The sequence below is a fragment of the Oncorhynchus nerka genome, linkage group LG21, assembly GCF_034236695.1.
Source record: "Oncorhynchus nerka isolate Pitt River linkage group LG21, Oner_Uvic_2.0, whole genome shotgun sequence".
Lineage (NCBI taxonomy): Eukaryota > Metazoa > Chordata > Actinopteri > Salmoniformes > Salmonidae > Oncorhynchus > Oncorhynchus nerka.
The window spans coordinates 1966326-1982302 of NC_088416.1; the positions used below are offsets into that span (position 1 = coordinate 1966326).

Consider the following 15977-nt stretch of genomic DNA (forward strand, 5'->3'; position numbering starts at 1 on the left):
GTGTGTGTGTGTGTGTGTGTGTGTGTGTGTGTGTGTGTGTGTGTGTGTGTGTGTGTGTGTGTGTGTGTGTGTGTGTGTGTGTGTGTGTGTGTGTGTGTGTGTGTGTGAATGTATTTGTGTACACTGTATACCTATATCCATCACATGATTATGTTGGGTGGATGGAGGGGCAGTTGAATCAATACCATAAACATTCTGTTAGTTCTGCAGCTACTTTAGTTTCTGCCCTATACCCAGTGGGTATGTTTCTTTAGTTTCTGCCCTATACCCAGTGGGTATGTTTCTTTAGTTTCTGCCCTATACCCAGTGGGTATGTTTCTTAAGTTTCTGCCCTATACCCAGTGGGTATGTTTCTTTAGTTTGTGCCCTATACCCAGTGGGTATGTTTCTTTAGTTTCTGCCCTATACCCAGTGGGTATGTTTCTTTAGTTTCTGCCCTATACCCAGTGGGTATGTTTCTTACCCAGTGGGTATGTTTCTTAAGTTTCTGCCCTATACCCAGTGGGTATGTTTCTTTAGTTTCTGCCCTGTACCCAGTGGGTATGTTTCTTTAGTTTCTGCCCTATACCCAGTGGGTCTGTTTCTTTAATTTGTGCCCTGTACCCAGTGGGTATGTTTCTTTAGTTTCTGCCCTATACCCAGTGGGTATGTTTCTTTAGTTTCTGCCCAGTGGGTATGTTTCTTTAGTTTGTGCCCTATACCCAGTGGGTATGTTTCTTAAGTTTCTGCCCTATACCCAGTGGGTATGTTTCTTTAGTTTGTGCCCTATACCCAGTGGGTATGTTTCTTTAGTTTGTGCCCTATACCCAGTGGGTATGTTTCTTTAGTTTGTGCCCTATACCCAGTGGGTATGTTTCTTTAGTTTGTGCCCTATACCCAGTGGGTATGTTTCTTTAGTTTCTGCCCTATACCCAGTGGGTATGTTTCTTTAGTTTCTGCCCTATACCCAGTGGGTATGTTTCTTTAGTTTCTGCCCTATACCCAGTGGGTATGTTTCTTTAGTTTCTGCCCTATACCCAGTGGGTATGTTTCTTAAGTTTCTGCCCAGTGGGTATGTTTCTTTAGTTTCTGCCCAGTGGGTATGTTTCTTTAGTTTCTGCCCTATACCCAGTGGGTATGTTTATTTAGTTTCTGCCCAGTGGGTATGTTTCTTTAGTTTCTGCCCTTTTCCCAGTGGGTACGTTTCTTAAGTTTCTGCCCTATACCCAGTGGGTATGTTTCTTTAGTTTCTGCCCAGTGGGTATGTGGGTATGTACCCAGTGGGAATGTTTGGGGATTTCATTCTAGTCCCTAGCAAGGTCCATTTGCTTTCTGCCGGTTGAGTTTTGCTTCACAGGGCAGGTAGGAAGGAATAAATTAAGGGAGAGGAGCGGGTTGGAAGGAAGAAGGGGAGGGAGGGAGGGAGGGAGGGAGGGAGGGAGGGAGGGAGGGAGGGAGGGAGCGATGAGGCTCAGCTTGGAGAGAGCTTTCACATTGGATGTTTGGACTGAAGGGGTGGGTACAGTCCTGTTCCTACTCTATCTCTCCCTCTGCTTCTGTCAGTGTGGAGGGGAGTAGAGAGAGCACACACACACATCCCAACACACACATCCCAACACACACACACTTTCACACTATCACTGTGGACAGAGTAGAAGAACGCACAAAGGAAGAGCCAGAGAGGAAGTGGAGAAACCATGTCAGGGCTTACCGGGACAGACCTCGGACTACACCACGCATCACACACACTGTCGGGACCAGAGCAACAGCATTATGAGGACAAGGGGACACTGTGAGGACAGGGTCATGGTTATGGTTTACGAGGACAGGGTCATGGTTTACTAGGTCACTGAGACTGGATAATGTCTAATGTGATTAACCATTAGTTGACCGTTAGTTGACCAAGTGTGTGAAGTTTAAAGGACTCATGGCAGCACCAACTACGCAGCCACAGGAGCCTATGAAGGTGAGTTTGAGATTTACCAATGATGTATTCGTTCATCACCTTCCTTTTTTATTCTTTAGAATGATTTATGTACATTATTATTCATTATATTGTACAGAATTGGGTGTTAATGTCCTTGCAGAACATACTGGCTCATTTCGGCTGAGTAACTTTTCTCGCTGAGATTTTAATGCTTGATCATAATGAGATTTGATTGGTTGATTATAATATCCAGAAGAGTAGGCTTTACTTGTAATTAGTTGCATACAGATACAATTGGTCACCGAGAATAGTGTTTTTTAAATTATATAATTAAATAACATTTTGCTGTGGAATTAAAAATGATACCAGAAAATGTCATTCTGGGTTTATGCCGGGATAGTGTCTGACAGGTCTGGCTTGTATTTATTGCGGATGAATTTCCCCATGGGTATTAACACCAGCGAAACGTGGCGAGGTCCTTGACTCCGCTAAATTAATTGAAGGGAGGAGCGGTTCCCTCGTTCCCTTGACGCGACAGACGAGTGCAAAGTGCATCCGGGCTGTTTCTCCTTCGTTCCGCATGAGCGCCCGAGACAGACAGAGAGGAGAGTAGATGATGGCCCGGGTTTGAAATCGACTTGACAATCTGTTTCTATGTGGACTGGCCATTCTCAACATGTTATAGCTGAGGAGTGACACTTTTTGTTTCACTAGCTGTCAAAAGTTGTATTGTTTTTTCTGACTTCTTTGTTTTGCTTCACTGGCAAAAGTTTCATAGGTTGTGAATGATGGTAAATGTCTGACTACTTGAAGTTTTAAAAAGCTGCTGGGAAAAAGGGGGAAATTTGCATTGCTCCTTCACCCAAAGGCACTGTACAAGCTGACAAGGGGCCAGAGAGGGATGGTGATGAAAATACTAAATCTAGCTGTCAGAAGTGTTATTAGTTGTACTGGTGGAAAATTCTTGACTACATAGAATCTTTAAAAAACTACAGTTGTGGAAGAAGGGTTCAGGGCAAAGCTCCCTCACCCAAAGACAGTAGACAAGCTGGCAGGGGCCAAGGGAGGATGTTGATTCAAATACAACATGGGAGAAGAAAAGAGAGAAAGAGAATACATAATGTGATGGTGACAGCCACACACAGCGCAACACTGATATAGGCACTGTCAACAGTCGTGCCAAAGGGCCAAACAACCGAGAGAATCAGATTGGCCCTCAATTAAAGCTACATACATCCAACCCACTGGGAGAAGAAAATGTTCATCTTTACTGTCCCCCAAGGGGATGTGTCTTCACAATACTGTTGTATAAAATAGATACTTACACTCAGGGGCGCAACTTTCACTGGGGCATGCCCCCCCCCCCCCCCCCCAACATTCTGCGTTTGCATTTTTGTCCTCCCAGTTTTATCATTGGAATGTGATACAAAACGAGGCAGCGGCGTACTTTAGGACCATGCGGACGCCTCCGAGTAGGCTGTTTAGAGTGTTTATCGGATTGGGTTAAAAAAAAAAAGATGATAAAAAATAAATTATAATAATGATGTCCCCCCCACTTCTGAAACCAAAGTTGCACCCCTTACACTATTAAACATATGATTTACATCTACTACATCTACTAACAGACAACAAAAAGACCCCAAAAGTTGTACACGGTCTCAATACAGCAAAGTAGCCGGTTTAAGGTTGAACAAAATCCTTTCAGCTTGGTTGCGCCTGAACAATTCAGGTGGGCGTAGGGCAGCTGTAGAAAAGCCCTACATACCTAAGCCCCTGTTCTTTTACTTCAATAGAACAGTGTTTTCCTTCTTTCTTTCCTTTAAACATAGTTTTACTGTGAATCAAATTTGCCTTCATTTTAGTTTGGAAGTGTAAGGTTCTGTATTTATTTTCTTAGTCAACCTCGTGTTCTGTTTCGTTGTGTTCTTGAACGTAGCCCTGTTTCTTCGTGTTCTTGAACGTAGCCCTGTCTTTAAATTTTGTTCATTGATTTCACCTGTGTTTGTTTCTCACCTGGTCTCATCAGCTCATTATTTAGTTCAGTTCATTCTGTTTGTGCCTTTGTGAGGTATTGTTGGTTCTGACTCTACTAAGTGTGTTCCTAGCTCGTTTGTGAGAACCAGTTATAGCCTTCAGTCCTATTTTTGTTGCTCCTGCCTTTTTATGACCATTGCCTGCCTTTGACCACGATTCCTGCCTTCTACGAAGGCAAAATAAACACCTGCCGTGCTCTGTGCGGGAATCTACACCTTTTTCTCCCTGAGTATTCATTACAGGAAGACTGTTCCACTTCACTTGTCCCCTCAGCTTCTTCTTAGCATAAAGTAGGATTTGAGAGATATTGGCCGTATGTGTGTTGATCCCCAGGGAAAAGGAATCCATGGACCAAACGCACATTTCATCAATGACTTGTGATCCCTCCATCCTCATTCAAAACTAACCATATAGTACAAGACCCCTACAGATGTAGGATCTTCATTTGATCACCGTTTGTGGCTGAGAATTTTTAGGACTACTGTATAAGTTCCATTTAGCAAGGCAAGCTCCATCAGACACAAGTCAAGTATTTGAAATGATTTCAACTCAAGAGGAACCAATTTGGCAAGTGTCGTGACTATCAAAGAAATGGGGCTTGGTTCAGCTGTCCTCAAGTCAAAATGTGACACTATATAAAAATGTGAATAGTTTGTTTTTAAATGCCATGCAATGGAGCGTTATAACAGCCTCTCCAACCTAAACTCAAGTGTTCCACTGCAGCATAATACTGTATCGTGTGTTGGAGGATGGCAGGATCTCTAGAATAGGACATCCACCATCAATACTCAATATATTACCATTAGACCGTAAGCTAGCATCGTCCATTCTCAGCCCATTCATTTGGAATGCCTGGAGCTAGCCACCGGAGGATTGCAGCCGAGGAAATGTGCTTCGCTGCCTCCAATGAGAATTGATTACTTCCACTGTCCGGCTCAGACGCACTCAATGCCTGCTTTAAATATGGACCATACCTTCCTTTGTCACATCTGGTGTCTGGCTGCACAGTCCAATGACGTTCTATTTGGGTTATCGATTCGTTAAATCCTGACTGCTGATCAATTGTATTGATGATTGATATACAAATCTAATGAAGGATGTTTTTCTTGTTGTGTAACACCTGAGACCTAATGGACTTGTCAATAGTTCATCTCGTCAGTTTTGCTTCTTGGCTGAGATTAGTCCTAATCAGGAAAGAAGAGATTGAGGAGCATTTAGTCAATCCAATGAGGTTCCTCTCATAAACGGTTAGTTTTGCTCCCTTGGCTGCATTTCTATTAGTCATAATCTGGGATGTAAACAAATGACAAGGGGACAGATTGAGAGGTGCATTTATAGGTTGATGTGGATCATGTTCTTTAGGGCATATGTTTTAAATGATTTTACAATGGAAAACAAGTATTTGTGTTAGCTATTGGATAACTCCAGGGTCGTATTCACTAGGGCACACCATATCTAAGTATTTGCAACAGAAAACAAACATTACCCTTTCTCATTGGACAAGTCCAGGCTTTCCATCCATGTTTCAGTCTGTTTGCTGCCTAATGAACACAACCCTGATTTGATGTGTTGTGTTTGTCTCTCTGTCTTTCGGTCCCGGCAGAAGTCCACTTTAGTCATCCATATTTCATTCTATTTTCTTCCGTTTGGTGTCTAATGATCATGATGTGTGTTCCTCCCTGTCTTCCAGTCTCAGCAGAAGTGCATAGCCATCTTTGCTCTGCTGTGCTGCTTCGCTGTGCTGGTGGCTCTTACCTTCTCCGCGGTAGACGTCTGGGGGGAGGACGAGGATGGAATCACAGAAGAGAACTGTAACAGACACTGTCGGTAAGAGGTACAGGAACTATAATAGAGGAACCCAGAACCAAATATTTGCGCTAGCTAAATGAAAGTCATTATAAAGGTCCAAAACAGTAAGCAGGGCTACCTATCTGTAACAAGTAAGTCTACATGCCTACAACATTGTTAGAATTGACAGGAGTCAAAATCTTCCAAGGCCCTAAGATGCTATCATAAACATAGGTCTTAGATGTCTGCATCATCGATTTCAGAGATCTGAAATGATGTACATGCTTTTTATGATTAAAACTGTATGCTTTCTCATCAGCATTGTCCTTGTGGAGAACATTCCGGAGGACCTCCCCCTTTCCGTAGATGGTACAACCCACGTGCCCCTCTCCACAGGCCTCAACAGCCTGTTGGACCAGGCCAAGCACTCAGTGGAGGTGGTATCTCCCGTCTGGAACCTCAACTCATGGGACCAAGAGACATGGCCCAACTCTGGCAAACAGGTATCTTGTAACAATAATGCCACTTCTTCATCTTCATCTTATTCTACTTCTTCTTCTTCTTCTTTATCATAATATATCGCAAACTATAAAACTATGGACCGTTCTACAAATGTTCTACTTTGGCCAAGTGCTATTCCATTATATCAGCATTGCGCCCAGCAGCAGAAATTGATACTAAGCCACACAAAACCTGCAACAGTCTTTGGATAAGGACATTCACAGAGCAGAGGGTACAATAACAGTCATACTGTACATATCCTTTTATGTCTCAGGGCCAGCTCCTGTTCCAGAGACTGCTCAACCTCAAGACTCGGGAGGTTAAATTGAAGATTGCCAGCAGTCTCACAGACTCTGCTGAACTGCAGAAACTAACAGAGCATGGTAAGTGACACTTCATTCATATCACTCCACATAATATATAAAAACAGCAATGTATTATTCATTGATGGCCTATAGTACTGTGTGTGCCCAATTATGCATACAGATGTAAGAGCTTAATTGAATAACTATTTTGTTGTTAAGAATTTTTCCTGCAGAGCAGAAATGCAAAGTTGTAGTGCATTTGAGTTTTTAAAAGGCTTCTAAAATTGATAATTTCCACATTGAAAATTCAGACTTGATTTGCCCTAACAAAAAATATCAACCCCTACAAAAATGTCCATTAATTATAATCCACATAATAATTCAAATTTCCTCTTGCTGCAGGATTATTTTCCTGCTGTAGCAAACGTCCTCATCTGTAGGCTACAGTGTCTCATATTTATCTTAAGGAAAGCAGATACAGCACTTTATATAACATTTTGTCATGCCGTGGTATACTGTCTGATATACTACCGCTGTCAGCCAATCAGCATTTAGGGCTCGAACCACCCAGTTTATACAACATTTTATACAACATCCATCACAGTATGAGCTCCACTCTCACTCCTTGAGCTCTCCGGCAAACTTGAGTCCACAAGGTCAAACAACATGAATGTGCAAATGGATCCAACTTAACTGCTTCCTTGTCAAATTGCCTCCTGCCTCCAAGGCTGCCTATACATCTTTCTGTCAGCCACAGGCCACATTGGCCTTTCTTCTCGAATGTGGCCGTGATTTAAGGGGCCAATAGAAACAGGGCTTTAGAAGCCTAAATGTTTGTCTGGAGGTTGTGCCCTTCAGCAAGGCACTTTACTGCTCCCTTCTAAACTGCTCCTGGGGTTCTACACTGAGGCCGTCCCTGTGCTTTCCAATCCCTTGGAGTTGGGCTGATTAAGCAAAAAACACCCATTTCCATTCTCTCCAAGAAAATGGACAATAAAGTATTCTTCTTCCCTGACTTCATTTTCCCCCTGCAGGTGCAGAGGTTCGCTTTGTGAATATGTCAGCTCTGACCAGAGGCGGACTGCACTCCAATTTCTGGGTTGTTGATAGGAAGCATGTGTTCATTGGCAGTGCCAGCATGGACTGGCGATCACTGTCCAAGGTACCAGTTCTAGACTAGGGTTTCCCAAACTCGGTCCTGGGTCCCCCCTGGGTGCATGTTTAGGTTTTTGCCCTAGCACTACACAGCTGATTCAAATAGCCAACTCATCATCAACCTTTGATTATTTGAATCAGCTGTGTGGTGTTAGGGCAAATACCAAAACGTGCACCCAGGGTGGGCCCCAGGACCGGGTTTGGCAAACCCTGATCTAGTCCATTAGTGATTAGAGAAGTGATTATCTGGCACTTTCATGCCGTAATGCCAGCTGGTGGTAGAACTCCCATTGAATGTAATTAACATATTGGCCAATGAGGAGTCCGCACACACACACACACACGCACACACACACACACACACACACACACACACACACACACACACACACAGACAGTGCAAGACAACAGAAATCTACACACTCTAGCAGAAATGTCAGCAGAGAACAGAAATTTCTCAAGGTCCTGTACATGCAATAATGAGCTGTCAGCAGTCTTTGTCAGCTGAAATGAACAGGTATATAGTCCACAAACACAATACACTGAAACAAACAATGTATTCATCAGACAAGTATTCACTTATAGTGCGTATAACTAGTCTGTTTGAGGAGTCTCTCAGCCCTCCAGTCAACACACTCATTCTCTCTTTAATAACCAGACTGTCAACCACATTGCCTCCTCCTCTCCCTCCGTCTCTTCCCTGCATCTCTCCACAGAGGAAGGAGTTGGGGGTGGTGGTTTATAACTGCAGCTGTCTGGCTATAGACCTCCATAGGGTCTTCTCCTTTTACTGGCAGCTCCAGTACAGAGACTACGTCCCTTCTATCTGGTCTAAGAGAGTCACGGCCCTCTACGGCAAGGACAGCCCCGTAACGCTGTACCTCAATGATACAGAGGTTACCGCTTATGTGTCGGTGAGGATTCTTTGTTATGTACTGTGTATTACATAGAGCAGATTAGTGGAGGCTGGTGGAGGGAGGAATCGGAGGACGGGCTGCGTTCCATTTCTTCCATCCCAGGCATTACAATGAGCCTGTCCTCCGATGTATAGTGACACCAGCCACCACTGGTCTACATACCATAACATTGTCTTGCTATAGGAGTTTTGGAGTTATGTTTTTCACTCTTGTTGAAATGGAGTAGAATAACCCTTACTAACCCTAATCCTAATTTACCCTAATTTACCCTAACCATAGCCCTAACTAACCCTAACCAACCCTAACCAATCCTAACATACCCGAATGCTAACTAATCCTAATTTACCCTAACCCTAACCAACCCTAACCAATCCTAACGTACCCGGATGCTAACTAATCCTAATTTACCCTAACCCTAACCAACCCTAACTAACCCTAACCCTAACTAACTTTAAATAACCCTAACTAAGCCTAAATAACCCTAACTAACCCTAACCCTAACCATAACTACCCCTAAGCAGTTTTACTAGACATATTATTACTTGACCATGCAGCTGATATTTACCAAATGTTCTTGTACCCTAGAATGTCCTGAACTAGATGGACAAAATCTTTACAAAACATTATGACACCCATAACAGATTGATTTATCAATTATTAAACCGACACCCATCCAGGTGATTAATCATGTAAATGTTACGCAGAGAAACAAATGAAACGTCTCCGTTGGACGCGCCAGCTTCTAATTTGACAGTAATGAATCTCTCCACCCCCCTAGGGATGATGTGTTGATCAGCTACAGAGAACACATTCATCATCATAACAGGAAGTAATGATGGTACGGCGTCCTACTGTGATGCTGCTGTTGGCAAAACCTTGCCCTGCTCCTCTGCCTCCGCTCCCCTCAGCTCACTTCTGACAATGACGCATGTTGGAGTTATGTCCGTCCTCGTTTCGCCCGCTACTCCCCCCCCCCCCACCCCCCACGTCTCATACTATATTAAATATTGAGACTGCTTAAAATGTAGGAAATGGGAAATTGGAAAATAACCTTTGTTTTGAAAGTGTGAAATATAGGCTAAAAGGGGGCGTTGGCTGTCACATAGAAGGCAGTAATAAAGTGAAGCTATGAAACGCTGAAGCTCTACTTATTGAAATAGTTGACTGTCTTTAATATAACCTGCAATCAAAACAAGTCAAATTGAATCATTTGAATGTGTGTTCTCATCTTAATTATGATTCCTTTCTTGGTTCCTTCCTTCCTTCCCTCCTCAGACCTCTCCTGACCTCTTCTGTCCTAAGGATCGGGCCAAGGACATAGATGTCATACAGCATGTGATGCAGGAGGCCAAGTTGTTCATCTACATCTCTGTCACAGACTACCTTCCCTTACTCACCAGAAGGTCTGGAGGGTCTTTAGTTTCAAGGTGATGCTTCCCAATATCCGATAATGAGCCTATTCATCTTTTCACAATGTGCTCATTATTGGACCAATGACATAATATATGTCATACAAGCTGTAGCTATACCTTCTGCAATCTGCAATCTGAGCGCAGCCGTTGTTTGCATCCGTGCCTTGATTTATGAATTTGAGAGCCCAAACCCTCCGCTTTGTAGCAAACCAAGTGGCAGGGATGCCATTGGCTGAAACACACATGAAGGATTGTGGCTCAAAGTGTTGTTCTAACACCCAGTGGTCCTCTGCTGTGCATCTGTGACATTTCCTGTGACTTTGTGACCCTTCCATCGACACAGATACTGGTCTCCTATCGATGAGATGATACGTGAGGCTGTGGTCCTGCGAGGGGTCAAAGTTCGCATGCTCATTAGTTTCTGGAAGCAGACCCACCCGCTCACCTTTAACTTTGTGATGTCCCTCGAGTCACTGTGCATGGAGCTGACCAACTGCTCCCTAGAAGTGGTGAGTGAATGAAAAGAAAGACTGTGAAAGGCCTATTAAAGAGATGTACTGTATATTACACTCCGAAATACCACGTACTGTAGCTGGTTTTACACAATCAAGGGTGTGGGTGACTTCATCTCGACAGTAGAGTACTTTTGACTACTTCTAAAAACATTGATGTTGGACTGTAATATTCCTTTCAGAATAAAGTGGCTCAGGAATTCAGATGTATGATGGCTCATAGAGTTTTAAAGCAACGTGAAGCCGTACAGTGCACTAGCATTGCCTCTATTGCGGTGGATATCGATTTGCTTTTCTGACTTTAATCTTCTGTTCCTGCAGAGGTTTTTTAGCAGGAGGGAGCAGATGGCTAATAGTCAACCAGGAGTCAACCACAATAAGTACATGGTGACCGACAGTGCTGTGTACATAGGTCAGTGATCCAGATCCAGTCACTGGGAATCTACTGTATCATTGATTATACAATTATTTATACGGAGAAGACATATTATCCTTTACTCTTAACCCCCCCCCACACACACACACACACACACACACACATATTTTGGAGATTAGCAAAGGGTCAATCACAATTCAGCACTCCCTAGAGCTAGTTTGGAATGCAGTACCTTGCTCAGGGCACAACGGTATGATATCTGATGTGCGTTGCCTCTATTTCCTCAGGTAATCACGACTGGGTGGGGAGTGAGTTTGTCTATAACGCTGGGACCGGACTCGTCATCAAACCAACACAAACTCTCAAGGAGAGGGGCGCCACAATCCTGGAACAGGTGAAGGCTGTATTCGAGAGAGACTGGCATTCGCACTACGCTAAAACCCTACAGGCCAGTAACAGGACTCCAGAGGGTAGCAAATACAGCAACCTCCACAACAACCAGAGGGCCAGAGTCTGACGGATAACAAGGAGGGCAAAGAGACCTGGAATGAGTCTAACGACCCCTGTTAATAAACTATCAGCACAACTTTCCCTTTAACTTGTCATGAAACAAGGGTGTATTCACTAGGAAGTAAACGGCCCGAAAGGTGGTGGGACCGAGTTAAAATTGTCCAATATGAAACTCTCGTTTTCGTAGCAAATATGTTTCTGTTGCAAAACGTTTTGCTGCGGTTTGCTGCGGTGCGTACTAATGAATGCACCCCATGTTTGATGACGGCCAAATATGGATTACCCCGAAGATGCACAAATCTGGTTATGTGGACCATTATATGCACTGTTATACGCATGAGCGGCATGGAGGTCGAACATAAACGACTATTCTAATGGTGTCATTTCTTTCAGGACAAGCTACATTTACACACACTGAAGTATATATGCATTTTGTATTGTTTGATTATGCATTCAGTTTGACAAGAATACCTCAGTATTTTAACCTTTTCTAATAATCGATATAACCACTAAAAAAATCATAGTAAACATAAAATGCTTTGCCTTAATTGTATTTCACATGCTTACATGGAGACGACCTCTCTTTCTAGACTTATTGTCGTATGAACAAATGACAATATAACTGGTAGGATGTTACCTGTGTGCAATTGCATGGCATGCCTTTTGGGGGAACTGCCCCCCCTTCCTTCTCAGTACACACACACGCTCAAGGACAAGAGGCTAATTTAACCTAGAACAGAAGAATATCATTATACAGAAGCCAGTAGGCCTATGTAAGTAGGAATGATTCATTAACATACATGGAATGTACACTATATTTATGATACATTTATGATACAGTTTCGCCTTGTTGATCCATAATATAATGTGAACTTATTTTATACTTGACTGTAATAAAAACGATACCTCGTCCTTATTTCCACTGTTCTGAAACAATTCCGACGGGAAGTAGCAGAAAAACAAAGGATATAATGGCCACCACTTCGGCCTAGTAAATGGGAAAAGTGTAGGAAAATGTATCATGGGGCTTACTTTTCCCATCAGGGCTGTTATTCCCAGCAGGGCTGTTATTCCCATCAGGGCTGTTATTCCCATCAGGGCTGTTATTCCCATCAGGGCTGTATTTATTTTTTTTTTTTTGGGGGCAGTTAACTTCATGCCTAAAATCTATGTTTTATAATGCTATTCTACACATTTTGTCATGAGACTATGAGAAAATGTTGCAGTTTTAGCCGTTTTTAGATCATTTCCTGCAAGTATACAGATTTTGCTATCATAAGCTCCTCCCCCCCAACAAGAAAAAGTTGTGTTATAATAATTTGGTTGGCGGCCCCCTGGAGATCGGGGCCCAGGGCACGTGCCTTACGTTCGTGCCGGCCACCACATGAAGCAACATCAGGAGTGTGGTAGTACTTATTTTGAACACATGATGGTGCGATAGTATTATATTGGATATCAAATGGCTCTGGGTTGTCACTGTGTAAATGGATTCAATGAGAGATGAGAATGACTTTTTCATGTTCAGTTAGTTGTATGTTCACCGCAAAGTTTGATATCAACATTTTTAGTAAGTTTTATTGTAGACTATTCATGTTGAAATTACAGCCTAGGCTTATTCGTGTTGTAAATTGTTATAAACATGTAATGGGGCCTATCGATTGATAGTTTTTTTGTTTGGATTTGGATTGCGGTTTATGTATCCCCTCAACTTGCATTATACAATGTTTTGCACTTTTTCTGTCCAAATTGTATTTTGTTATAAGGAATAGCCTTTATGTAGCCTATGGTTGTGATATGGAATGGGAAACGTGCTTTCCATTCCTGCTTCTTCTAGTGAAGAGTTGCGTGGTTTTAGCATTATCCCTGTGCTGCTTATGGTCGCTTTGTGATGAAAAAGGACCTGCCTCCTCCCAGCGATGAGGAGATGGAGAGGGTGGGGTGGGCGGGTGCCGTTGTCATGGCAACAGATTAAGGTCAAAGATATTTTAGACAGCTCTATTAGCACTTTTTGCTCCTGCGGATTAGAACCAACTCGGGATTATTTTATATGGGTGGTGGCATCAGGGATGTGCGATGGTTTGACTGAGGTTAGTGTGTTATCGTTTTGTCATGACAAAGATACGGACCGGTACACATATACGATTTATTCAGAGTGAGAGATCATTGTAACTTTTTTTGCACACTTAGTGTGGCTACTTTCCCGGCACTGCGTCACTCGTAGGTTGAGTGTCCCGCAACAGAACGTCAAATTGTAGGTGGTGGATACTGATACGCGCGTGCATGTGTTTTTGTACGGGAAAGCGAGTGAGGAGTGGAGAGAAAGAGGGAGGTAACGTTAGGTATGTGCCACCTGACTGCCTGCAGATGCCTTTGCAGCAGCAGGGAATGGACCTTCCAAAGGATGTAGGTGACAGAATACATTTGCGGGGGAAATGCCAATGGAATCTTTTTTGAACAATGCGTGTCCACGGCTACATATCGACATCTTTTGAAAACAAATGATGTAGCATGTTAGTTTGTGTACTAGCGACAAAAGTGCGTACGGGGCTATTATGCAGTCTCACTGCGGCTGCAGCAGGGAGCTACTTGAATTCTCAAATAGTTTTACTAAAGCGACGGGATCTTTGCCGACCACAAGAAATGCTGCAGGCTTTCCCACAATGACAGTGGCTGTGTCCTGCGTTTCATTCACCTCTAGGGATAGGACGAATGTTTGAATAAAGAGTGTTCTCTGTTTATCAAGCAAACGATCTCTCTTTTGACGCCTACATAAGTCATCATCAAATCCAATATGTTTTGCTGATAAAGGATCGATCAATCATCAAGGACATCGATCAAGATGGAAAGCGAGGTTTTTCTTCCCCATCTGGAGCAATTTATGCTCAGCCCGCTTGTCATTTGGGTAAGTACCCTTCTGCATGTTAAAAATGTAGCTATGATAAAGGTCCGTGGCGTTGATTTTCCTATTAATAAGCAAATAATTATGTTTTTATTTTTTGTTTTGTTTAGGTGAAGACATTTGGGCAAAACGATGGGAACATGACATTGGATTATCCCGAGTTACTGGATGGGGTCGTTTTGAACAAGATCATGATTCAAATGTAAGTTTAGTCTGTTTTTGTTTTGTTTAGTTGCACATTTTGCCCTTTGCACTGCAGCCAATAAGGAAGTTGGCTCTATGCCGGCCTGGTGTAGCCTAATCCAAGCCAATGAGCAGCACTGTCCAGATAAAACAGTTAGTGGAGCTGGAATTTGACACATTTTGACACAGCCCATGTCAATGATTGGCTTATCACCTGCTTCTGCTCATCTGACAGCAAGCTACAGTGTTGCTCATAATGTTGCTGTGATCATCCATGCTATTAACGAGAGAATTTACATAATAATAGGCTATTTAACTTGGTTGTATTTTGACAATAAACTTAGTGCCAGTCTCTCTGCTATCATGCTAACTCCTTATCAGTCGTTATCATGTTTGGTGTGACAATGACATCAGTGGAGTTAAGAGGAGCACAAACAGATCTGGGACCAGGCTGTTTTGACTCCATTTTGACTCCATTTGGGCATGCTATAATTAGAGGGAGTTCTGCTGCCAACTTCATGCAAAACAAAATGTATGTACAAAGTGATATAACACTTAACCTGTTTGTACTCCAGTCCTCTCTGAATTTAGCCGCATTTTAGGAATGCTATTTTTAGAGCTCTAAGTTGTGCTGGGTCGGTCAGGGTCATTCTGCCTGATATTTAGTGTTTTCAGAATGAAGTTGTGTTCTTGTCTGTTTCTGCGTGTCGGCTAGTGGATACAGCTGTTACTAATACAGCACAGAGCTGCTGAAGTTCTTGTTAACTAGTCGATGCTGCACAACAGTGTGTGCTTTGTCACTCACTTGCGCTGAAGGAGTTCATTGTCTGTCTGTCTGTCTGTCTGTCTGTCTGTCTGTCTGTCTGTCTGTCTGTCTGTCTGTCTGTCTCGGTCAAGAATATGTACTGTACTGTTTCTAATTGGTTTCCAGAAAAGTCCCAGATCACTTTGTGCAGTCTTTCCAGCTCCCATTGCTGATGTGACAATGACGGCGACGAAGTTGACAAGACATTACAAAACAGATCTGGGACAAAATAGGTTTTTGTGTGAAGTCCATAGCCATCAAAGTCTTAAAGGAAGTCTTCAAGAGCTTACTGAGTAGCTTATTGTTGGGGTACCTTATGGCTGGGAGAATTATCATCACCCACCTAATCATCACAAACTGATGTCCCCTCTGACAGACAGTCATCAGTGTGGCGGGGAGTTTGTTAGACCCAAGCTGTCCAATGAAAAGGCACTATAACCCCATAGAACAACTTTTATTATGGGTAGACATAGCCTAGCTCTGAACCCGAGGTACATGCCTTTTTGGGTGTGTAATATCAATTTCTAGGACTAATGTGTTATGTTTGAAGGGACCCAAATAACTAGAGGTTTAAACAAATATACATATCCTGTCTTCTTGGGGATAAGAGCGTCTGTCACAGTCTGGCTAAAAAACAATACACCCCCCACACACACACACACATACATACACAC

The 15977-nt window shown here is 42.9% G+C and overlaps 2 protein-coding genes across 3 annotated transcripts in view; both read left to right on the forward strand.

Annotated features, from left to right (window-relative positions):
• The first annotated feature begins 1558 nt into the window (after positions 1-1558).
• LOC115103529 (inactive phospholipase D5-like) lies at positions 1559-12101 on the forward strand. Its single transcript, XM_029624360.2, has 10 exons — positions 1559-1945; positions 5631-5767; positions 6048-6231; positions 6504-6612; positions 7569-7696; positions 8406-8603; positions 9882-10033; positions 10362-10527; positions 10852-10942; positions 11194-12101. The coding sequence occupies exons 1-10, from the start codon at positions 1907-1909 to the stop codon at positions 11421-11423; spliced, it is 1434 nt and encodes a 477-aa protein (XP_029480220.2). The 5' UTR covers positions 1559-1906; the 3' UTR covers positions 11424-12101.
• A 1449-nt stretch (positions 12102-13550) lies between these two features.
• The window catches only part of LOC115127532 (girdin-like), a 33600-nt gene continuing 31173 nt past the window's right edge, over positions 13551-15977 (forward strand). For both annotated transcript variants that reach the window (XM_065006180.1, XM_065006181.1), the window contains exons 1-2: positions 13551-14318; positions 14426-14517. In XM_065006180.1, the coding sequence (XP_064862252.1) occupies positions 14256-14318; positions 14426-14517 (155 nt within the window). In that variant the 5' untranslated portion in view covers positions 13551-14255. The remainder of the gene's footprint in view (positions 14319-14425; positions 14518-15977) is intronic.